The following is a 23,430-nucleotide window of genomic DNA, read 5'->3' as shown; positions in this document are numbered from 1 at the left end:
CATGGCTGGACTCTCACCCAAATTGTACGAAGAGGTTATAATTATAATGTTATACCATGTTAGAGAGCAGGTGCTCTCAATGAATACATGTATAGTAGCAGTTTTATAGATTTTATTGTTTTATCCCCCCTGCCCAAATCACAGGAACCAAACTTTGACAGATGAGCGATGCCATGGCTGACTCTCACAATTAAAAGGTAAATATCATGTATACATGTTAGAAGTTTTATAGATTTATAATTGTGTTTTACCCTCCCTGCCCAAATCCCATGAACCAAACTGTGACAGATGAGTGATGCCATGGCTGACTCTCACCATTAAAAGGTAAATATCATGTATACATGTTAGGAGAAGTTATCTTTCACCCCCCTGCCCAAATCCCCTGAACCAGACTGTGAGTGATGCCATGGGTGACTCACAATTAAAAGATAAATATAATGTATACATGCTAGGAGATGTTTTATAGATTTATAGTTATCTTTTACCCTCCTGGTGTTGTTATCAGGGGGTGCCCCGGGTTTGGGAATTTGGGAGGGTGGCACTGTTACTATGGCAACAGCTGACCTCCAATCAGGATTGAAGGATTTCAACTCCATCACCGGACAACAAAAAGGAGTCAATGGACACGACTTTGAGAGGGGCTAAAGGGTTAAAAGGCAAAACCTCATTGTGTAGATGAGCACATGGTGAGAAAATCCTCTGCTCCCGTGCCAATTTCCTCTATTCAGTCTGCTGCTGTGCTTTTGATAAGCTTTTAACAATCCCGTTAAATGTTTTAAAAGTGAGTAGCATTTCTCACAAGACAGACCAAGCAGAAGTGTGGCTGTGGATGTAAAACCCACACCTACAGCACATTTATGGCTCTAAACAAGGAAATTGCTCCCTGTGAAGGTGGGGAGGGGCTGGGAAGGAATTCCCAGAGCAGCTGCCCCTGGATCCCTGGCAGTGCCCAGGGCCAGGCTGGATGGGGGTGGGAGCACCCTGGGACAGTGGGAGGTGTCCCTGCCATGGCATGACATCAGATTTAAGGTCCTTTCCAACCCAAACTGTTCTGTGATTCTATGAAATACAGGGAATGTCTTTGGGATCCTTCACCAGCTCTGAATTTCTCTCCTGGAGCAGAGCAGTGGTGAAGAGCCACCCACATTTCCACCTGGGAGGAATTCCACATTTCCTGCTGGGAGAGGCACTGGGGGCAGGCCTGGAGATTCCCCTCCTGGCACATCCACCTCTCCCTGTCCCCCCAGCTCATCACACACCCACCCACCCTGCTCTGCACATTCCAGGGCTTTTCCAGCTGCTCTGACACTCTGGGGAAGGTGGGCAGCCCTGCCAAGCCCAGAGCCAAGCCCTGGGGCAGCTGATCAAGTGCTGTGCTGCTAATTGTACTTGTAATTGCAATCAAAGCAGCCCCACCTTAGCCTGGCAGCCCCAAAGATGAGAAATGGCCTTCACTGAGCTCCAGCCACCACCTGCACACCCACAGCTGCAGGGGTGGCATCTGCAGCAACTCAGAGCCCTTGCAGAGGTTAACATTCCCAGCAGGAGCAAAGGAACTTGGAAATTAGTGTTTCAAACAGCAGGCCAATAATGGGATTATTGTGACTGGAAGGAGGATTTTGTAGTCTGCTGGTTTGCTCCAGCCATTAGAGGGGATTACACTTCCCCCTCATCCTGCACAAGTTCTGGGTCCACACAGGAACACTTTTTAAGCCTCCATTTGTGTGTCAGAGATGCCCAGGATGGGCTTAAAGCAGATTTCAGCTCACTACAAACCCCAGGAGCAGAAGTGCAGGTGTCAGAGGATGAAGCTGAGCTCACAGCTGCAATCTGGCTTTACTGGGAAGTGACAGAATCCCAGAGTCCCTGAGGCTGGAAAATCCATCCCAGAGCCTCCAGTCCAGCCTGTGCCCCATCCCCACCTTGTCCCCAGCCCAGGGCACTCAGTGCCACATCCAGGTGACACCTCCAGGGATGGGGACTCCAAACCTCCCTGGGGAGCCCCTGCCAAGGCCTGACCACCCTTTCCATGCAGAAATTCCTCCTGATGTCCAACCTGAGCCTGCCCTGGCCCAGCCTGAGGCCATTTCCCCTTGTCCTGTCCCTGTTCCCTGGCAGCAGAGCCCGACCCCCCTGGCTGTCCCCTCCTGTCAGGGAGTTGTGCAGAGCCACAAGGTCCCCCCTGAGCCTCCTTTTCTCCAGGCTGAGCCCCTTCCCAGCTCCCTCAGCCTCTCCTGGGGCTCCATTCCCTTCCCAGCCCCTCCAGGTCTCTCCTGGCAGGAGGGGCCCAGAGCTGCCCCCAGCACTGGAGGTGCCCCAGCACAGAAATCCTTCAGGAAAAACTTGAAAAAAATTTCAGGAATAATCCATCCAAGAGCTGCAGCTGCTTGGGGCTGTGTGTGAGTGAGGAGTGAAGCAAAGTGCCCTTCTCCATGGACATGTGACAGGGTCTGTGCCAAGTCCTGCCCAGCCAGGAGCCCGTTTCCCTGGAAGCAGTGCCAAGGTGATTCCCTGGCAGCAGACACAGCTGTGTCACGTGCTGGGAGGACACCAGACAGTGCCTCAGTCCCCAGAGCTGTGGCCACCCCCTGTCCTGTCCTTCAGAAACCTCTGCAAAGGCATTTTACAGCTGGGACAGAGCAGCCCTGACCTCAGCTCTGTGTCTGCCTTGGAAACTCATCCCTGGCCACAGCCTGGGGACAGGGAAGGAGCTGTGATAATCCCCAGAGCCTTAAAAACATAACAGAGCACCACCAAAAAACCCCAACAGAGCAACAAATAAAAACCAGATGAAAAACCCAGGAAGGCTTTACCAGCTCCAGCTATCAGCTCATTCTGCAAGCTGGGATTAACCCCTGCACCTTCTGCAGCAGCACCTTGTGCAACACCATCCTGAGAAGGGGCAAAGCTTGCCAGGCTCTCCAGGAGGAGCCTGCTGGGCTCCACAGCAGCCTCCAAACATCTCCCAGGAACAATCAGGGAGGAGGGTGAGCTGTGGAGCAAGGGCAGAGCAGGCACCAAGGTGATCAGAGGGATGGAGCTGGAGGAAAGGCTGGGAGAGCTGGGATTGTCCACCTGCAGAAGGGAAGCTCAGAGTGACCCCAGTGTGGCCTTGCAGGGCCTGAAGGGGTGAACAAGATGGAGAGAGACAATTTGCAAGGGATGGAGCAGGAGGACACAGGGAAGGGCTCCCAGTGCCAGAGGGCAGGGAGGGATGGGATACTGGGATATTGGCATGCTGGCTGGGAGGGTGGCAGGCCCTGGCACAGGGTGCCCAAGATGCCTCAGGTTTGGCTTTTCTATTTTTCACATTCTGTGTGCTTTGGTGCGTGGGTCTGAGCTTCATATTATGGGATGCTGAGCTCTCTGCACAGAGCAGGGAGACAAAACAATTCCTGCTCCAGCTGGGCACCAAGGACAAATGATCCCAATCTCAGCCCAGGAGCACAAACAGGAGAGAGAAAAACAAGCAGGGTGGGACTTGATAACCTAAAGCTGGGATGGGACAATGAACTGCAAGGTGGGAATGGAACAGAGCTGATCCCAGGGACAGACCCTGTGCCCAGCCGGGCATTTTGGGGCCATTTTGGGTCATCTTGGGTGCAGCCCTGGCTGGGCTCTGGTGCTGCCCAAGGTGGGTCCATGGAGGAGATCCTTTAATGAATCTCTGCTTTATTCTTTAGCTCTGTCCAGCCCCTGTTCCAGGGCAGCCTTCCCAAGGCACCACCCAGAGCAGCTGGGGCTCCCCTGGATCCCTGGCAGTGCCCAAGGCCAGGTTGGACACTGGGGCTGGGAGCACCTGGGACAGTGGCAGGTGTCCCTGCCATGGCAGGGGTGACGCTGGGTGAGGTTTAGGGGCTCCTTTTCCCCCAGACCATCCTGGCACTCTCAAGCACACAGCTGCAGCAGCTGTCCCTCACAAAAAGGTCACCTCAATACTTGGTGTCCAGCCAAGGAGCATTTCCAGAGCCCATCTCCCAGACAGCCCCAGCCCAGCCTGCTGTAGCAGGAAAAAACCCTTTCCTCAGGTCACCCACAGGGACTTCCCCTGAGAAACCAACCCCAAATCCCTCCAGCCTCAGCCCATTCCAGCTCCCACCTCCCTCCCTATCCACAAAGCACCACAACAACCTGCCTGGGGTTCCCAGCCAGGAATGGGATGGGGACAGGTCCCAGTGGCACCACCACAGGGCCACCAGGGCAGAGCAGGGACAGCAGGGAGCACTCTGCTCTGCCCCTCCCCTCTCTGAGGGAGCTGCAGCCTGAGGACAGGGCTGAACACAGGGAGAGGAACAGCAGCAGCTCCAGGACTGAGCAGTCAGAGCAGCCCACAGGGTTCTCTGCTGCCAACCCCAGTCCTGGCAGCAGTGGAACCAGGGCACCTCCACCCTCAGCCCCACTGGGCACCACAGTGGTGACCATGGAATGCTTTGGGTTCCATGCAGGGACACTGCCACTGTCCAAGCCCCAGTGTCCAGCCTGGCTTTGGGCAGCCCCAGCTGCTCTGGGCACCCTGTGCCAGGGCCTGCCCACCCTGTGCCAGGGAACAATTCCTCATTCCCAAGATCCCATCCAGCCCTGCCCTCTGGCACTGGGAGCCATTCCCTGGGTCCTGTCCCTCTGTCCCTTGTCCCCAATCCCTCTGCAGCTCTCCTGGAGCCCCTTCAGGCCCTGGCAGGGGCTCTGAGCTCTCCCTGGATCCTTCTCCTCTCCAGGTGAGCACACCCAGGTGTCCCAGCCTGGTTCCAGCCCTGGAGCAGCTCTGGGGCCTCCTCTGGGCTCTCTCCAGCAGCTCCAGCTCCTTGTGCTGTTGGAATCCCCAGGGCTGGGGCAGCTCTGCAGGTGGGCTCTCACCTGGGCACAGGGGCAGGATCCCCCTCCCCTGGGGATGTGGGAGCAGCAGGACAACACATGCCAGCCAAGAGCAAGGCCAGTCCTGCTCTCCCTGCCAGCACTGGGTGACCAGGCAGCAGTGCCAGCTCTCTGATGACCCTGGGCTGCCAGAGCAAGGCCCTGAGCTCGGGCACAGCCCTGGCATCCCCCTGGCTGTGCACACACAGCCTGGCACAGCTCTGGGTGAAGGATCACAGCCTGACCCTGGCACAGCTCTGGGTGCAGGATCACAGCCTGAGCCTGGCACAGCTCTGGGTGCAGGATCACAGCCTGAGCCTGGCACAGCTCTGGGTGCAGGATCCCAACCTGAGCCTGGCACAGCTCTGGGTGCAGGATCACAGCCTGAGCCTGGCACAGCTCTGGGTGTAGGATCACAGCCTGAGCCTGGCACAGCTCTGGGTGCAGGATCACAGCCTGAGCCTGGCACAGCTCTGGGTGCAGGATCACAGCCTGAGCCTGGCACAGCTCTGGGTGTAGGATCACAGCCTGACCCTGGCGCAGCTCTGGGTGCAGGATCACAGCCTGAGCCTGGCACAGCTCTGGGTTTAGGATCACAGCCTGAGCCTGGCACAGCTCTGGGTGCAGGTTCCCAACCCGAGCCTGGCACAGCTCCAGCATGGCACAGCCTGAACACAAACTGTGTGCTGCCCACCCTCCAAACTCCCAGCAGCAGTTTTACCCCTCCTTCAGGTGGGCTGGGAGCTGCAGGGAGCCCAGGCCCTGCCCCAGGAGCAGTTTTCCCCTCCTGCAGGTGGGCTGGGAGCTGCAGGGAGCCCAGGCCCTGTCCCAGCAGCACCTTCCCCCCTCCTGCAGGTGGGCTGGGAGCTGCAGTGAGCCCAGGCCCTGTCCCAGGAGCAGTTTTACCCTCCTGCAGGTGGGCTGGGAGCTTTAAATCACCAGGCCCTGTCCCAGGAGAATTTTTACCCCTCCTGCAGGTGGGTTGGGAGCTGCAGGGAGGCCAGGCCCTGTCCCAGGAGAAGTTTTACCCTCCTGCAGGTGGGCTGGGAGCTGCAGGGAGCCCAGGCCCTGTCCCAGGAGCAGTTTTACCCTCCTGCAGGTGGGCTGGGAGCTGCAGGGAGCCCAGGCCCTGTCCCAGGAGCAGTTTTACCCTCCTGCAGGTGGGCTGGGAGCTGCAGGGAGCCCAGGCCCTGTCCCAGGAGCAGTTTTCCCCTCCTGCAGGTGGGCTGGGAGCTGCAGGGAGCCCAGGCCCTGTCCCAGGAGCAGTTTTTCCCCTCCTGCAGGTGGGCTGGGAGCTGCAGGGAGCCCAGGCCCTGCCCCAGCCCAGGCAGCAGCTCCCAGCTCAGTGCAGCTGCAGAGCGAGGCAGGAAATGAGAACAGGCTGTTTATCAACAGTGACTTCCTGCCCTCCTGGGGACCTTCCCTCACCTCCTGCTGCTCTGCTGCCCCCATTAGCAGCCCCCCAGCTCTCCAAAGCAGCAGCACAGCTGCACTTCCATGGAATTCCCTCCTCCCATGGCCCCACTGCCAGCTCTCACCTCTGAGCTGCTGCAATGCATTCAGCTAATTCAAGAATAAATTACCTCAGTGTGTTCCCACGACCCCCCAGAACTGGAGGAGACCTAACCCCAAACTCCTGGCCAGGAGGCCCAAAGTGGAGCAAGAACAGATCAGCACCAGAAGTTAATTATAAAAAACCAATGTTTTTGCTGCTTTAGCTGCCTCAGCCACCTGTGAGCAGCAGTGCAGAGGTGAGAGAGCAGGAGAGGAGGCACAGGGGAACAGAAAACCCAGCTGGGACAACCTGAGGCTGCTCTGCAGGGAGCTGGGAGTTTCCCAGGACAAGCTTGCCTGGAGAGTCAGGTCTGTGAGGAGCAGCTGAGGGAGGTGGGAAAGGAGAAAAGGGGGGACCTTGTGGCTCTGCACAACTCCCTGACAGGAGGGGACAGCCAGGGGGGGTCGGGCTCTGCTGCCAGGGGACAGGGACAGGACAAGGGGAAATGGCCTCAGGCTGGGCCAGGGCAGGCTCAGGGTGGACACCAGGAGGAATTTCTGCATGGAAAGGGTGGTCAGGCCTTGGAGGGACTGCCCAGGGAGGTTTGGAGTGCCCATCCTGGAGGTGTCCTGGATGTGGCACTGAGTGCTCTGGGCTGGGGACAAGGTGGGGATCAGGCACAGCTGGGCTGGGAAGGTTTTCCCAAGCTGCAGGACTCTGATCCTGGGACCAACAGAGCCCCAGGCCCAGCCCCTACAGCCCAGTGACCCTTGGGGTCACCCCAGAGCCAGCTCAGAGCTCAGGGAGGGAACCTCCACACAGAGGGGACACCTGGAGACACTCCTGAGCTTGGGAACAGCTTTGTGTCACCTTCCAAAAGCAGAAGGACAAGCTCCTGAGAGCTTTCACCTTCCTTAGCCCAGCTGCACAACCTTCCCTCCAACAAGAACCCCAGCCAGGATTTCTGCCCAAAACTGAGCCAAACCTCGGGGAGACTGGAGCTGGAGTTTGACCAGAGCCCTGTGGCCCTGCTGCTGAGCACACAGATCTGCCAGAGCTGGGGTTTTGGCAGGGATTTGCTCATCCTTTCCTCCTTTTTCTTGCCTGTGCCCTGGCTCTGGGCAAGGTGCAGCCTGCAGGGGTGAGAGGGCTCAGTGCAGAATCCACAGTTTAGCCCTTAAGTGGATTCTGGAGGGGCTCAGCGGATGGACAGCAGTGCTCAGAGGCTGCAAAAGAGCTGATCCCACCTCTACTCTGCACTGGGGCCCTGCCACTGCTCTTCCAAGAGAAACTGTTAATATTTCACACAAAAACACAAGCAGAGCAATACCGAAGTGTTTGCCTGCAAGCCAGTAAATAATTTCTGAAAAATCTCTACCTGCACTGCATTTCCTGAACACAGCAGCTCTCCTGATGCCTTTCAAGCTGTAAACACGAGGTCCAAGTGAATTTATTTATTAAAATATCCCTTGCAAGTCTCAGCCGCAGGTTTCTATTTACATTTGCTTCCCAGCCAGCCTTTTCAAGTCCTGTTTGGACAGATCCCTTTTCCAGGAGGGTTCCCAGAGCCCCAGCTCCTCCCTCTCTCCGAGAGGGGGATTTATCCCGACCTGGGAAGGGCGAGCTGAGCTTTCACAGCTCAGCGTTTCGCACCTGTGGAGCTTCCTCTCTCATTCCTGTCCCACTTCCGAACTTCCCTTTTCTCCACCCTCCGTGCCCGGCCCTCACAGGGACCGCCAGCCACAGGAGAGCAACAAACCCTGTCCCGCTGGGTTTGGTGATAAAAGTTCACTTTTTAGCATGTGCAGCTCTGCCTGACCCGGGGCAGCTCAGCACCTGAGCGGGTCCAGCTGCACGGAAAGCACCGAAACACCGAAAAACCGCCGTGCCGCTCACTTGCTGCCGGCTCTGACTTCCACCCTCGCTCGCCAGAGCAAATCCAAGCGGCAATCCCTCCCCCACGCCGCTTCCCGGGGAAATCCCTGCCGGGAAACACGGAGCAACCGGAGCCCGGGTCAACACAACCCCCCCGGCTCTGGCGGCGGCCGGGCGGGCCCCGCCGCCCCCCCGAGCCCCGCCGGGAGCGCCCCGACCCGCCCCGCGGCCTCCGACCCGCCCCGCGGCCCCCCCGCGCACCGTCCGGGCGGCCTCTGCCCAGGTCCTGCCCTTCTTCTTGCGGCCCTTCTCCCTCATGTCGGACACGGCGGGGCTCGGGGCGCTCGGGGGGTGTCCGGCAGGCGCGGGGGGGGGCGGGGCGGGGGCGGCGGCCCCTTAAAGGCGAACGGCGCCGAGCGCGGCGGCCCCAGCGCCCGCCGCCGCCGCCATGTTGGCTCCGGCTGCGCACGGGCCGCGGTCATGTGACCCCGCCCGCTGGCCCCGCCCACGGAGCCACGAGGGGCGGGGCTTAGCGAAACCACGCCCATCCCGGCCTCCCCCGGCGGCGTTCCCGCCTCTCGGAGGGACGAGCAAAGATGGCGGCGGTGCCTCAGGGGGAGCGAAGATGGCGGCGGGGTTGCCTCAGCGCGGCGGTGCCGATCTGCTGTGGCGGCGGTGTGTCCCCCCCGTCTGCCATCGGCAACCTCTCCGCTCTCCCGCCGCCACCAAGTGCCACCGGCACTCTCCGCTCCCTCCTCTGCGCTCGCCGCCGGTGTCCGCAGTCTGCGCTGGTGCCGTGGCTGAGGGAGAAAGATGGCGGCGGCTCCCTCAGAGCGTCAGCCGCGCCCTCAGCGCCCGGTGCCCGCCAGCTCGCTAGTGACACCCATGGTGACGCCTCAAGAGTCAGAAATAGTGAATAATTCGCCCAGGGAGTCCTGGAGAATGGGCAGGGGGTTGTGGAACGGGGTCTTGGCTGTGATTGAGACGGCCTCAAAGGGAGCCTGAGCTCCCTCAAAGGGCCTTTGGTGCATAGTCGGGGTCTTGCTCTTGAGTGGTGTCGGTGAAAAACGCCAATCACTTGTTTTTGAATATTTTAAAGTTTAATAGTAATAAAATAGTTACAAAAATAGCAATATAATTAGAGTAATTTGGATTAGGACAATACAAGACAATAAGAACAAAGAGTTACACACAGTCCAGGTACCTCTTTTTGGGGAAAATAAGCCCGAAAAAGGCCCCACGTTAACAGAGGATTAACCCTTAAAACAACAGCCTGTTGCATATTCATGCACCTCATCCATGATGCATCAATTCATTCAAATACAGGATTCTGTCTGGTCAGGGTCAGCTTCTTCCTCTGAATCCTGATGTTGTCTTCAGGGCTGAGCAAGGCAGGCAAAAGTTCGATTTTTCTGATAATGGAGCAATAAATTCTTTTTCTCTGAAGGATTCAGGTGTTCTGTGGCTGCTATCTCGCTGTGAGCCCTTTCTTTAATTGCAGCATCGTTTCTATTTTAACACTATGTTATAACCTAAAACTATTTAACACACTATTTAAGAAAATTAATTCAACAGAACTTTCTAACATCACACATATAGTATTCATTTGAATATTTGTGAAAAGCCAATCATAAAATACACATTTTTGACAGTATCTCCTGTCACCTGCCTGGAGCCACAGAGTGTAAATATAAGTGTGGATGTGACTGTTCACAAGGGCAGCAGACACGAAACCTTTGGTGAATTTTGTTTAAAATGGAACAGGGGCCCCTTCCCAGAGCCCCCAAAAGAACCCAGGTGGGCACAGAAAGGAGTATTGCTAAATAAATGTGCATTAGGCAGGTGGCAGCCCTGCATTGGAGGCTGGTTTTATGAAAATTTGTACAAATGTTGCAATTTTTTGCTCCTCGCTGTGCTGGGTTTGTGGAAATCTCCAGGTTGCACCCCGTGTGAAACAATTCAGTGTCTCATTTGTAAAGCATTTCTAAACTCTGTCTGTGTCCAGAGAGCTCCAAAATCAGCACTGTCCCTCCTGCCCCGGCCCCATTCCCCCTCACACCAGCCCTGCCTCAGTTTCCCCCAGTTCCCCAGGTGAGAAACACGGCTCAGTATTTAAAATTTTCATTAAAGTTTATTAAGGGATAAAATCCAGCGCTGGGTGCCTGGCTATTTGACAAAAGCACAGTGTTAACTAAAAATCATGTTCTCTATATACTGTTACATTATGGGGCTAATTGCATATTCCTAAGAGTTTATAAATATTCCTAGGAGTTTATACATACTCCTAAGAGTTTATATATTCTAACATTCCTTTGAGTTTACATGTCCTTTTGCTTGATTTTAACCTTTGACTTGTCTTCACGCCATCTTGCAGTGAAACTAATATATTTTATTTCTTCTTGTGGTTCCATCCTGTTGTATTTTCACTCCCTGACAAGGAGGATCAACGAATTCTTCTTTTTTCAGTGTTCTCTTGTCTTTCAGATAAGACAGTCCCTGAATGTGGGAACTCCCCTAATTATGTCCCACCATTTTCTGAGTTGGTGACACGAAAAAGCATTTCAGCCTTTCACAGTCTCCATTATGCTGTGGTCTAAGATATTATATATTGCATTTCTATTTATAAAAGCTGTATGGTGCACACATAAACTGACAGATTGTGCTATGTCAAAAGCAGAAATTTGGCAGCCACAAACATCTCAAACAAGCTGCAATTTCTGCTTCAGCCATTGCACTTTTGGCCACACTGGGAGCTACAAAAATGATTGATTTTGGGAGGATTGAGGGATTTTTTTGTTGAAATCATGGAATCACAGACTGGTTTGAGTGGGAAAGATCTCAAAGCCCATCCAGTGCCACCCCTGCCATGGCAGGGACACTTTTCACTGTCCCAGGCTGATCCAAGCACAGCCTGTTCCAGACCCAGCTCAGAATCTCCTTGTGCTCCCTGACAGTTGTGTTATTAAAGTTGATATTTAATATAGAATCAATCAGATGTTTGATGTCCCATTGGTTCTGTGGTTCCAGGTTTCTCTGACTGATTCTGGCTGAAGGGATGAGTGCTGACACAGCCTGGGGCACACAAAGAGTGAAGAAGCAAGGGACACACCTGGAAAGCCACAATTCCAGGACACAAGGTGCCAAAGGAGGTGCCTGTGACAGGTCAGTGCTGTGGGGAGGAGCCACGCAGAAATAATTGACAATAAATTCAGCAGTGTGGAACAACAACAAATGACAGAGAATGAGAAAGGGGAAATTCCCTGAGCAATGACAACCCGAGGACATCTGCTCCCTTCGAGGGGATTTATCTTCCCTTCAGTGGGGGTGGTTTTGTCTATTTCAGTGTCAAGGATCTCCTCAATAGTCATGGAATTGACCGTGATTAAGGATCTAATTAAGGGTGGAGGATGGCTGATTCCCATTGGGAAGGGCAGCAGATGGACACAGTGCCCTCCCCTCAGCAGAGGTGTCAGGACTCCCCTCAGTGTGAGGGGTGGTGCTCTGGGCAATACACAGAAATCCCAAATTCTTCCCTCAAATACGTCCTTCCAGCTGCTCCTCTGGATTCACCCCAGGGTTCTGCTGCTGCTGCAGACGTGGTTCCATCTCTGGTTGAGATCATGACTCAGTGCACTGAGGGATGGGAGCAGTCAGACACTCAGGTGGTGGGAAAAGGCTCAGGGGAGGAGCACAGGGAGGCAGGAGGAGGCTCATGGAGGGAACACCAGGGCTTGGAATCCCCGGGAAGGAAGGAAGGAGCAGCTGCACCCCAAGGTGATCCCAGCAGGGAGCTGCACAGGCCGTGCACTGGGATGGCTCCCAGGACAGTGGGGTGGGTTCCAGCATTCCATGTGAGACATTCCCAGAGCTGCTGACCCCAGCTGGAAGTGCAGCAGCCCCCGGAGCTCCAGGAGCTGGTCTGGCCTTTCCCTCCTGCCCAGAGCTGTCAGGCACAGTAACAAACAGTGAGATCACAAGAGGATGCAGCCTGTACTTCCTTTCCCTGGGCAGTGATGGGCTGAGCACCAGCTGGGGGCTCTGCAGCTGGAGGCTGGGCCATGCTGGTGCTTGGTCATCCCTTGCAGCTGCATTCCAGGAGCTGTCTGCTGGAGCTGGGCTTTTCCTGTCCACCCCCACCCTGCACTGAGAGAGGAGGGGGCAGCTTTCAGGGCCAGGCTCCATGGGTTTCCCAGGGGAGCAGGAAATCCATGGATGTCTTTTCCCAAAGCATGCCCAATCCTTTGGGGCTGGGATGGGCTGGAATCTCCAGAGCTCAGCTCATTTCAGCACTCCTGGCCTAGCTCAGCTCAGCTCAGCTCAGCTCAGCTCAGCTCAGTTCATCACTCCTGCCCCAGCTCAGCTCAGCTCAGCCCAGCTCAGTTCATCACTCCTGGCCTAGCTCAGCTCAGCTCAGCCCAGCCCAGCTCAGCTCAGTTCATCACTCCTGCCCCAGCTCAGCTCAGCCCAGCTCAGCCCAGCTCAGTTCATCACTCCTGGCCCAGCACAGCTCAGCTCAGCCCAGCCCAGCTCAACCCAGCTCAGTTCATCACTCCTGGCCCAGCACAGCTCAGCTCAGCCACAGCCCAGCTCAACACCAGCTCAGTTCATCACTCCTGCCCCAGCTCAGCTCAGCCCAGCTCAGCCCAGCTCAGTTCATCACTCCTGGCCCAGCCCAGCTCAGCTCAGCCCAGCCCAGCTCAACCCAGCTCAGTTCATCACTCCTGGCCAGCACAGCTCAGCTCAGCCCAGCCCAGCTCAGCCCAGCTCAGTTCATCACTCCTGGCCCAGCTCAGCCCAGCCCAGCTCAGCCCAGCTCAGTTCATCACTCCTGGCCCAGCTCAGCCCAGCCCAGCTCAGCCCAGCTCAGTTCATCACTCCTGGCCCAGCTCAGCCCAGCCCAGCTCAGCCCAGCTCAGTTCATCACTCCTGGCCCAGCTCAGCCCAGCCCAGCCCAGCCCAGCTCAGTTCATTACTCACGGCCCAGCTCAGCTCCCTCTCCTGACAGCTCACAGCAGGATGCCACGTGCTCTTCCCAGCAGAAAACATTCCAGCAGACACCTAACCAGAGGGGCTGTAAATAATTCAGATATTAGGAGGAAATTCCTCCCTGGCAGGGTGGGCAGGCCCTGGCACAGGGTGCCCACAGCAGCTGGGGCTGCCCCTGGATCCCTGGCAGTGCCCAAGGCCAGGCTGGACATTGGGACACCCTGGGACAGTGGGAGGTGTCCCTGCCATGGCAGGGGTGGCACTGGGGGGGCTCTGAGGTCCCTTCAATAACCACTGCATGGTTCTGTGCCATTCCATGGCTCTGTGATACCCACCCTGGAGGCCTCCATTCAATTGATTCCCCCCAAGCCTTCAAAGCTCTGCTGGGTGTGGAGCCCTGAGGGCCCTTCAGCAGCCCCTGCAGTGCTGGGGCTGTTCCTGGAGGGACACTGCTCTCTTGTTCCCCCCCCCCCCGTCAGTTTGCTTTTCCTTCAGCCACAGCTGCTCTGGGTGATGCCTTGGGAAGGCTGACCTAGAATAGGGGCTGGACAGAGCTAAAGAATAAAGCAGGGATTTATTCCAAGGATCTCCTGCTTGGACCCACCTTGGGCAGCACCAGAGCCCAGCCAGGGCTGCACCCAAGATGAACAAAAATGGCCCCAAAATGCACAGCTGGGCACGGGGTCTGTCCCTGGGATCAGCTCTGCTCCATTCCCACCTTGCAGTTCATTGTCCCAGCTCAGCTTTAGCCCAGGCACGTCCCAGCTGCTTGTTTTTCTCTCTCCAGCCCACGGGGTTTGTGCTCCTGGGCTGAGATTTGGGTCATTTGTCCTTGGTGCCCAGCTGGAGCAGGAATTGTTTTGTCTCCCTGTTCTGTGCAGAGAGCTCACCATCCCATAATATGGAGCCCAGACCCACACACTAAAGCAGCACAGAATGTGAAAAAAAATAAAAAGTTAAAACCTGAGGTGTCAATCAGATCTCTAGCACTGACTGCTGCTGTCATTTGGAAAAACATTCCCAAAAAATTCAACCTCAGTTTTCATCTGAGGTTCAGTCAGAATCCCAGCTTGGCAGAGCACTGACTGTTCTTTTCATAGAGGCACAGAATCCTGGAATGGTTTGGGTGGGAAGGGTCCTCAGAGCCCACCTAGTGCCACCCCTGCCATGGCAGGGACACCTCCCACTGTCCCAGGCTGCTGCCAGCCCCAGTGTCCAGCCTGGCTTGGGCACTGCCAGGGATCCAGGGCAGCCACATCACTGACCAGACTCCCTTGCTGAAAGCCATCAAAGTCTGAGCTACAGCCTGGAGGAAAAGTCACTGAGAAAAATGTAGGGAAGAAGTGAAGAGCCATTGGGGAGGAAAAGATTGGAATTCTTGGCTGATTGTGCAGCTGCAGTAGTACAGGGGGAAGCCCACAGGGTGTCATGAGAGCGTCAGGGAACAACAAAAAACCCCAAAATAATCCCCAAACCCTCTCTGCACCAAAGGCTTCCCACACAGCTTCACTCTTGGGAAGTGCACACAGAACATTCCTGCTGGCTGTGGCTCCCCTCGTGCTTTGAAAACCACTCAGGAGTGAAAACATTTGGCCCTTTAGGACTTGTGTATAACCAATAAATCCCAGAGCACTTTGCAAAGATGGTAATAAGCTTTAGCACTGCTTTAGCAGCAGGAACCATGGAATATCCTGAGCTGGGAGGGATCATTCAGTGCAGCCCCTGTCCCTGCCCAGACCCCCAACAATCCCACCCTGCACATCCCTGAGAGCATTGTCCAAACGTTCCTGCAGCTCTGGCAGCCTCAGGGCCGTGCCCATTCCCCGGGCAGCCTGGGCAGTGCTCAGCACCCTCTGGGGAAAAACCTTTCACAATATCCAACCTAAACCAAGCTTCATCCAGCCTGGCCTTGGACACTTCCAGGCACAGCTTCTTTGGGTGACCTAAGGTATAAATTTTAAATTCATGGCAGGAATAGTGCTATGAATTGTACTAAGAAAGAAACAAAAATTGTTGCAGTGAATTTATCCTAATTTTTCTAGATTTCAATGACAAACTACTTTTTTTTTCTGAACAGCCAGCAGATGGGACAACCCTTCAGGTAATATTCCTATAACCTGGTTGAATATTCTCATAAAACCTGTGGTGTTCTGTAGGACTGCAAGGGGAGGTCCTTCCAGGGAAACAAAGAGCTCTGGGATCTGAGGTGATGCCCCTCCCTGCTGCATCCAGGGAATGTCCCCAGCACTGGAACCACAGCAGATGTTTGGGAGAAGCTGATGTGGCCCTGAGGAAGGAGCAAACACCACAAACCAACCCAGGCAGGGCTGCAGGCCCAGACCCCCCGGGTATTCCCTGCCTTGCAAATTTTATGAAGCTGGGCCATCAATATTCATGGCTGCAGGAGCTGAGGCCATCCAGGCTCCTCCAGGAGCTGGGAGGGACAGCAGGGAGCCAGGAACCCCTCGTGGCCATTAGCCCAGGCCAGCAGCTGAGCCCAGTGGCCCCACTGTGAACCAGGCACTGCAGAATTTGCAAGGGAAGAAATATTGGAACCCTGGATGCTGAGAATTTGAAACTTTTTGTGCTGAAGGGCACAGACCCACAAGAATACACAATATTTGATTTGAAAAGGTTTCCAAAAGGGATTGATAGCATTGGGATTACAGGTGTGGAATTGGTCAGAAGTGTGTGATATCACAGAATGGAGAACTTAAGAGCTTGGGGTTTTAGAATATAGTAATATATAAGGGGAAAGATGGAGGGTTTAGGGTGGAGGCTGCTCCTTCTTCTGCCTTCTTCTTCCTTCTTCTCCATGGGTTTGGGTGCTATTTTGTAATTGGACAGAAAAGTCCGCCCTGTGGACTTCGAGGGATCAGTTATTGGGTTAAAAGTGAGAATAATTCAGGTGTCATTTCTTAGCTGGATGGTTTAGCCTTAAAAGACCTTGCAGGGAAAGACAGTTGGCCATTTTGTGGGTTGTGAGTAGAATGCTGCAGAACTCACAACTTGTAATAGAGATAGGAAATAATAAACACCTGAGTCTGAATGTGAAATTCCATCTCAAGAGCTTCCATCCCGACCTTGCCAGAGGCAGAAGAAAGAAGCTGAGAACTGGCAAAGAGGATTGTTGGTGATTGGAGCATTTTTCTTTCCATGAAAATAAAAATGCCCGAGCTCACCCTCTGTCCCCATGGGCTGTACGTGAACTTTGCCAAAGCTGCCATTTCAGAATGGCTTTGGCACCTGCACTTGGTGTGGAAAATCCCTTTTTTGGCTTTCCATGCCTGATCTCTGGAGCCCTTTGGCTGCACTGAGCTCTTGTCTGTGGCCATGCTCTGATCTGCCACTGCCCCTCAGGGACCTTGTGCTCACAGGCTGTCACTTCTAACCCCAGACCCACGGGAAGCAGGACTGGGAGGGATGTCCAGGTCTTGTCCCACCATCTTGTGCCCTGCAGGGTCATTGATGGCCTTGGTGCCATCAGTCCCATCTGCCCTTAAAACCTCCCCTGGAGCAGCACTCTGTCCTACAGGGGGGAACTCCTCCAGTGCCAGCCTTGGGGTGTCCCAAACTCTCACCTAAATATTCCCTGCTGTGTTTCAGGACCAGGAGTTCTTGTCCTCTCTCCCCTTGGTAGCAGCAATGGGATAATCCCTTCCTCTTGCAGCTGCATTTCTGGTATTGGCAGACCATTACCTCTGCTCTCCACAGTGTTCCCAGGTGGAAATCACCCTCTTTCTTTCACATTTTCACATCATTCCTGTTGATTTTTACAAAACCATCACAAATGGTTGGAAAGCAGGGCTTTCCCCAGCAGGAAAATCCCCAGGAGCACTGGGCTGAAAGAGAACAAATCCCCTTTGCCTCCCTCTGACCTGTGTCTCTTGGAATAACCCCATTGTTAGCTCCACTCAGGCCTCTCCTCAGGGAGGTGTCAGAGTTTCACCAAAATCCCTCATTCTGTCCCACATTGTGCCTCTCACACCTGCAGGGTCTGTATTCCAGCCGAGCATGGAGCTGCTGTGGTGGCATTTGGTGGCATTTGGTGGCATTGGCTTTGGACCAGCCCACCTTGGTTGCTGCCTTCACGTGTTCCCCTGCCAGGATTTTCAGGTGGATTTTGTTGATCCATCCAGTCCCTTCAGGAGGTGAAGTTAAATTGAGCAGAGAACCCCTCAAGTTCCCCGTTCCCCATTTTAAAGACATTCCTCATGTTTATCCTGTTCCTGTTTATCAAGTGTCCTGTTTTGGACACTCAGCCTCTTCTCTGTGAGATCTCAGACCCCTCACTGTCAGATCCGAGGCCACTTCACCAAATTCCCTCTGCATGGGTTAAATCTGACCCAGCTGATTTGGGGACATCCAGTGCCTTTGAGGGACCTTTCATCTTTCCTTTTCTTACCTCAGTCCCTTTTCCGTGGCATTTATTGTGACTCACCTGATCAAAGTGACCTTTTCCATGAGAAACAGAACAAATCTCTGCGTGCCTGGAATCACAGACTCCTGAGCCCAACCATACCCCCAGCACTGCCAAGGCCACCAGTGACTCTTGTCCCCAAGTGCCACATCCACAGGGCTTTTAACTCCCTCTGCTATGGACAACCTCAGAGCTGGGAATTAAACTGCCAGAGGGCAGGGCTGGATCTTGGCAATGAGGAATTGTTCCCTGGCAGGGTGGGCAGGCTGGCACAGGGTGCCCTCCCTGGATCCCTGGCAGTGCCCAAGGCCAGGCTGGACACTGGGACACCCTGGCACAGTGGGAGGTGTCCCTGCCATGGCAGGGGTGGCACTGGATGGACTCTGAGGTCCTTTCCAGCCCAACCCATTTGCAATGTTTTCTCAGAGCTGCTTTAATGCCTAAGCCATGGGTATTTCCCCATCTGCAATGGCAAGGGGGAAATGCAGCAGCCCTTGGAGATGACCTGGCGCCTCCCCTCTCCAAACTGCAGCTCCTGAGGCAGCGAGGCCCCACCAGCTCCTGTTCCAGAGCAGCTTGGATGCACCTGGATGTCCCTGCTCCTCCCTTGCTCTCCCTGTGGGCTGGAAGTGTCCCTGTTTCATCTTATTTCTGCTTTTGTTCCCAGGCTCTTCTCTCCTCCTTGAGCAAGAACTGCCCTCCTCCACTGAGGCCTGGGAGGGCTCCTGGCTGGCTCCCCTTTCCCAGCTCCTTTTCCATCTCCCCTTTCCCAGCTCTCCCTTTTCCATCTCCCTTTTCCCATCTCTCCCTTTCCCAGCTCTCCCTTTCCATCTCCCCTTTTCCATCTCTCCCTTTCCATCTCCCCTTTTCAGCCCCGCTTTTCCAGCTCCCCCTTTTCCATCTCCCCTTTTCCAGCTCTCCCTTTTCCATTTCACCTTTTCCATTTCTCCCTTTCCATCTCCCCTTTTCAGCCCCGCTTTTCCAGCTCCCCCTTTTCCATCTCCCCTTTCTCAGCTCCCCCCTTTCCAGCTCCTCTTCCCATCTCCCCTCTTCCATCTCTCCCTTTTCCATCCCCCATTTTCCATCCCCTCTTTCCCATCTCCCCTTTTCCATCTCCCTTTTCCATCGCCCTATTTTCCATCCCTCCCTTTACCATCTCCCCTTTCCCATCTCCCCTTTTCCATCCCTCCCTTTTCCATCTCCCCTTTTCCATCTCCCTTTTCCATCTCCCCTTTTCCATCCCCCCCTTTCCCATCTCCCTTTTCCATCACCCCCTTTCCCATCCCTCCCTTTTCCATCCCCCCTTTCCCATCTCCCCTTTCCCATCCCTCCCCTTTCCCATCCCTCCCTTTCCCATCTCCCCTTTCCCATCCCTCCCTTTTCCATCCCCCCTTTCCCATCTCCCCTCTCCCATCCCCCAGCCCAGCTGTGTCCGTGTGATGCCCCAGGCTGAGCCGGGGCCCTTCCCGGTGTCCCTGAGCTGGAGCTGCCTGGGTTTGTGCCAGCTCCATCCCTCCTGGAACACAAAGCCGTGCAGAAATCCCGGGGGAAGGAAGCCTCGCTCCCTTCCTTCCGTGCCAGCTGCTCCAGCCGCGGCCGGGCTAAGGAGGCTGCGGAGCCCGGGCAGTGATGCTCATTCCTTTATTGTGTCCTTGCCATCCTGGAGGGCGCTCCCAGCGCGGGCTCGAAGCTACATTACAGCACAGTGAGGAGTGTCCATCCCGCCAGGAACGGCCTCTCTCCCGACACTATGTATAATATATATATATTTATAATATGTCCTGTATAGTCCTATGTATAGAGTGACAAGGATGGGCCACCAGACAGTAAACTTTTGATTTCTAAATAAATCACCAGAGCAACAGGCACGAAAATTTGGTCCTAATCGAGGCCCTCACCTTGTCCATGAACCCGCAACAGACCCGCACCCCCCTCCCCGCGGAAAAACGGCCAAACCTGAACCCCAAAAGAACAGTTCAACAACAACAAAAGGAAGCCCCGGCCCAGCCCCTGGCCCCGAGGAACAGCCCCGCTGGGACACACGGACAGCGAACGGCACCGACAGCCCGAGCCGGTGTGTGCGGGGACAGCTCCCGGCAGCGCCGCGGGTGGAGGAGGAGGGAGAGCTCGGGAGGCTCCGGAGCGGCCCTTGAGTGCTGGAAGTGCCTCATCCCATCCCCTGCGCTGGTGGCTCCCGGCCTGTGCTCTGCTGGAAGGGCTTCCTGAGGATCCCACCGTGACCACAGCTCTGCTGGAAGGGCTTCCAAAGGATCCCACCGTGACCACAGCTCTGCTGGAAGGGCTTCCTGAGGATCCCACCGTGACCACAGCTCTGCTGGAAGGGCTTCCAAAGGATCCCACCGTGACCACAGCTCTGCTGGAAGGGCTTCCAAAGGATCCCACCGTGACCACAGCTCTGCTGGAAGGGCTTCCAAAGGATCCCACTGTGACCACAGCCACCCTTCCCAGGATGATCCATGGCCCGGGGCATCAGGACACCCTCAGCTCCTGAGTTGTTTCCCACACCCTGGGTGAGAACAGAGGCCAGAGACGGTCTCTGGTTCATCACTTTGGGGCTCCATGAGCTGCTGATCCACTGAAGGGGAACTGGGACTGCTAGAAAACAAGGAAGGGAGGAAATTCTATTCCTGCAAGCCCCCAAGCTTCCCCTCATTCTGAGTCTGTGCTTCCTGACCCTGACTCCCAGATGCTTTCCAGGAAATAACAAACCAGCTCTCCCAACCACCGTGTTCCACAGAATCAGGGAATCCCAGACTGGTTTGGGCTGGAAGGGGCTTTAAAGCTCATCCAGTGCCACCCCTGCCATGGCAGGGCCACCTTCCACTATCCCAGGCTGCTCTAAGCCCTGCCCAGCCTGGCCTTGGCCTGGCAGGAATGGTTTCCCAGGGCCAGCTCGCTCTGGGGGATGCTCTGGGACACCCCTGGCTGTGGGGGTACCTGTGGCCAGCCCTGACCCCACAGCAGGGGAAGGACCCAGCTGTCACTCCTGCCAAGGTGCCAGGGGAGAAGGGGACAAAGGTTCTGGAGGGACAGAGGGTGTTATGGGGCACAGATGGAAAGGGAAGGGAGGAGCAGAGGGCAATGATGGGGAGCTCGAGGCAGGACAGTGTTAGATGGAAGGGGAGAGGATCCCCTGGGCAGTGCAGGGATGTGTCAGGACAGCTGGGAAGGGCAGTGGATGGCCCAGCACAGCCACCTGCGGATGGGACACGGCTGCTGAGGGACCTGCCTGGCTCTGAGCTCGGCACAGCTCCTGCTTCCCTCTGGATGTCCCCATTCCAGGCCTGTGCCCTGCTCCCTCGCCCTCCCTCACCCCTGTCCTGAGTGCAGGACAGGGACCAGTCCAACAGTGAAGAGCAGCCTGCCCAGAGCAGTGCTGGAGTCTCCTTCCCTGGGAGATTCCAAACCCACCTGGACACATCCCTGAGTAACTGCTCCAGGGACTGGATGAGCTCCAGGGTCCCTTCCAACCTCATCCACCCCGAGCAGGAATTCTCTGTTGCCAGAGGACATTCCCCACCTGCAATCCTCTCCAACCTGCCCTCCCTGACCCAGGAGAGCCAGGGGTCGCTCCCTCATCCACAAGGATCTCATCCATCACAGGGATGTCCCCACCTCCACCATCCCAGGGACATCACAGCTGCTTCACCAGTGTCCCTCCACCCTAAAGCTGTGTCCTGCAGGAACACCGAGCGCTGTCCCTGCAGCTGCTGGGGCAGGATTCAACCCCCAGAGCCCTCGTGGCTTCCCCCTCTTACCCATCACCGTTCCACATCCATCCTCCACAACCCACCAGGGAGTTTGTCCCAACCAGGAGGTGACAGAGGTGACCTCCGTGTGCTATTATCCAGGGAACAGCGATGCCATCGCTGCCCTGGGTGTCACCTCCTTGTCCCACAATTTCCCCGTCGCCTTTAGCTGCCGATGGAGCCTCTGGCAGCTCGCAGCTCGGCAGGCAGCGCTGCTCCCGGGCTGGGCGTGTCCCTGCAGGGGCTGGAAGGGGGTGGAGATTTCCAGATTTCCACCTCGGGCCGTGTCAGGAGCTGCACACCCACGGTCAGCGATGGGAGCCTCGGTGGGGCTGTCTCCAGTGTCCCCAGAGTGTCCCCAGGGCGTGGCACAGCTGGACAAAGCCCTGGCCTTTGGGTGACTTGGTCTGGTGACTCTGCAAGCCCTGTGGATGGAGCTGGTGCTCCTGCAGTGCCAGCCGTGCCCACAGTGGGTGAGGTGTCCCTGCTGCCACCAGAGTCGATGCAGGCTGACTGTCCCTCTGGGGGACTCTGACAAGGCACTGCCACCACAAAGTCTCCCAATCCATGCAGAAATCTCCAAATTCCCTGGGATCCAGCACCAGGGGCCAGGGCAGCCTCAGCTTCTGCCAGAGCCCCTGCAGAGGGACCCATGACCCTCCTGCCAGGATGGAGCAGTGTCCTGGTGCTGTCCCTCTGCCCAGCCCTGTGCCAGGGTGGTGTCCCCATGCCCGGCCCTGTGCCAGGCAGTGTGGGCAGGGCTGGGAGCTGGGCAAACCCGGGGGGGTCAGCACGATGCCCACTGCCAGCCTGGATGTCCATCAGTCCGAGCACAAATCCTGCCTCTGCACGTCACCCACTCCATAAATAAATAGGTTAAATAAATAAAGTGACAGAACCGGATCAGGGGGGGCGGAGGAAGGGGAGGAGGGAGGGGAGAAGGGGAGGGGAGGAGAGAGGGAGGGCGGGAGAGAGAGAGGGCGGGAGGGAGGGGCAGCCGCCCTGGCCCGGGGCCGTTCGTGTCTCGCACAAACACACACAAAGTAGCTGAGGACAAGGACGAGCTGGGGCCGCTGGGCCGGGCCCCCCTCGGCCCTCGGGGGCTCAGTCCGGGACGAGGCGTCCAGGCGGTCACTCCTGGGCCGGCAGAGGGGCAGCGCACGGGGAGCTGGAAGCCAGGGACACGTGGGTGGTGGAGGACGGCAGCGACCGCGGCGTCTGGCACCTGGGGACACAGAGACACTCTGGGGCTGCTGCCCTGCCGTGCCTTCCCACCCTGCCCAAAATCCAGCCCTTTTCCGGGTCCTTTGCTGTGCAGGCAGCACCTAAGGGCACCCCTGGCTGGGTGGGAGGATACCTTGGGTCTGGGATATAGGAATATCATGGAATCATGGAAAGGTTTGGTTTGGGTTGGGGAGATCTTACAACTCATCCAGTGCCACCCCTGCCATGGCAGGGACACTGCCACTGTCCCAGGTGATCCCAGCCCCAATGTCCAGCCTGGCCTTGGGCACTGCCAGGGATGCAGGGGCAGCCCCAGCTGCTCTGGGCACCCTGTGCCAGGGCCTGCCCACCCTGCCAGGGAACAATTCCTCATTCCCAAGATCCCATCCAGCCCTGCCCTCTGGCACTGGCAGCCATTCCCTGGCTCCTGTCCCTCTGTCCTTGTCCCCAGTCCCTCTGCAGCTCTCCTGGAGCCCCTTCAGGCCCTGCCAGGGGCTCTGAGCTCTCCCTGGATCCTTCTCCTCTCCAGGTGAGCACCCCCAGGTGTCCCAGCCTGGCTCCAGCCCTGGAGCAGCTCTGGTGCCTCCTTTGGGCTCTCTCCAGCAGCTCCAGGTCTCTCCTGCCCAGAGCTGCTGTTCCCCAGCACAGCCTCAGCAGCATTCCAATGTCTGACCACAGCCAGCAGCTCCCGGGCAGGCTCAGCCCCGACGGGACGGGGCCTCTCCAGCTCTGCCTGTCCCAGCCCCCCTGTCCCCCCCAGAAGGTCGTGGCCGTGTCCCCGCGCCGCTGTCACCCACCAGGAGCGGGAC

The 23,430-nt window shown here is 56.4% G+C and overlaps 2 protein-coding genes across 2 annotated transcripts in view; both read right to left on the bottom strand.

Annotated features, from left to right (window-relative positions):
- The window catches only part of ASXL2 (ASXL transcriptional regulator 2), a 74,420-nt gene extending 65,826 nt beyond the window's left edge, over positions 1 to 8,594 (bottom strand). Inside the window, exon 1 of the mRNA XM_050971915.1 lies at positions 8,483 to 8,594. Within this exon, the coding sequence (XP_050827872.1) occupies positions 8,483 to 8,539 (57 nt within the window). The 5' untranslated portion in view covers positions 8,540 to 8,594. The remainder of the gene's footprint in view (positions 1 to 8,482) is intronic.
- Positions 8,595 to 19,254: 10,660 nt separating this feature from the next.
- The window catches only part of KIF3C (kinesin family member 3C), an 18,312-nt gene continuing 14,136 nt past the window's right edge, over positions 19,255 to 23,430 (bottom strand). Inside the window, exons 7-8 of the mRNA XM_050972795.1 lie at positions 23,419 to 23,430; positions 19,255 to 22,622 (exon numbers count right to left, since the gene is read on the bottom strand). The exon at positions 23,419 to 23,430 is cut by the window's right edge and continues 167 nt beyond it. Coding sequence (XP_050828752.1) covers positions 22,529 to 22,622; positions 23,419 to 23,430 — 106 coding nt within the window. The 3' untranslated portion in view covers positions 19,255 to 22,528. The remainder of the gene's footprint in view (positions 22,623 to 23,418) is intronic.

This window comes from Serinus canaria, chromosome 3 (assembly GCF_022539315.1).
Source record: "Serinus canaria isolate serCan28SL12 chromosome 3, serCan2020, whole genome shotgun sequence".
NCBI classification, from domain to species: domain Eukaryota; kingdom Metazoa; phylum Chordata; class Aves; order Passeriformes; family Fringillidae; genus Serinus; species Serinus canaria.
This window is presented reverse-complemented; position numbering and strand designations above follow the sequence as displayed.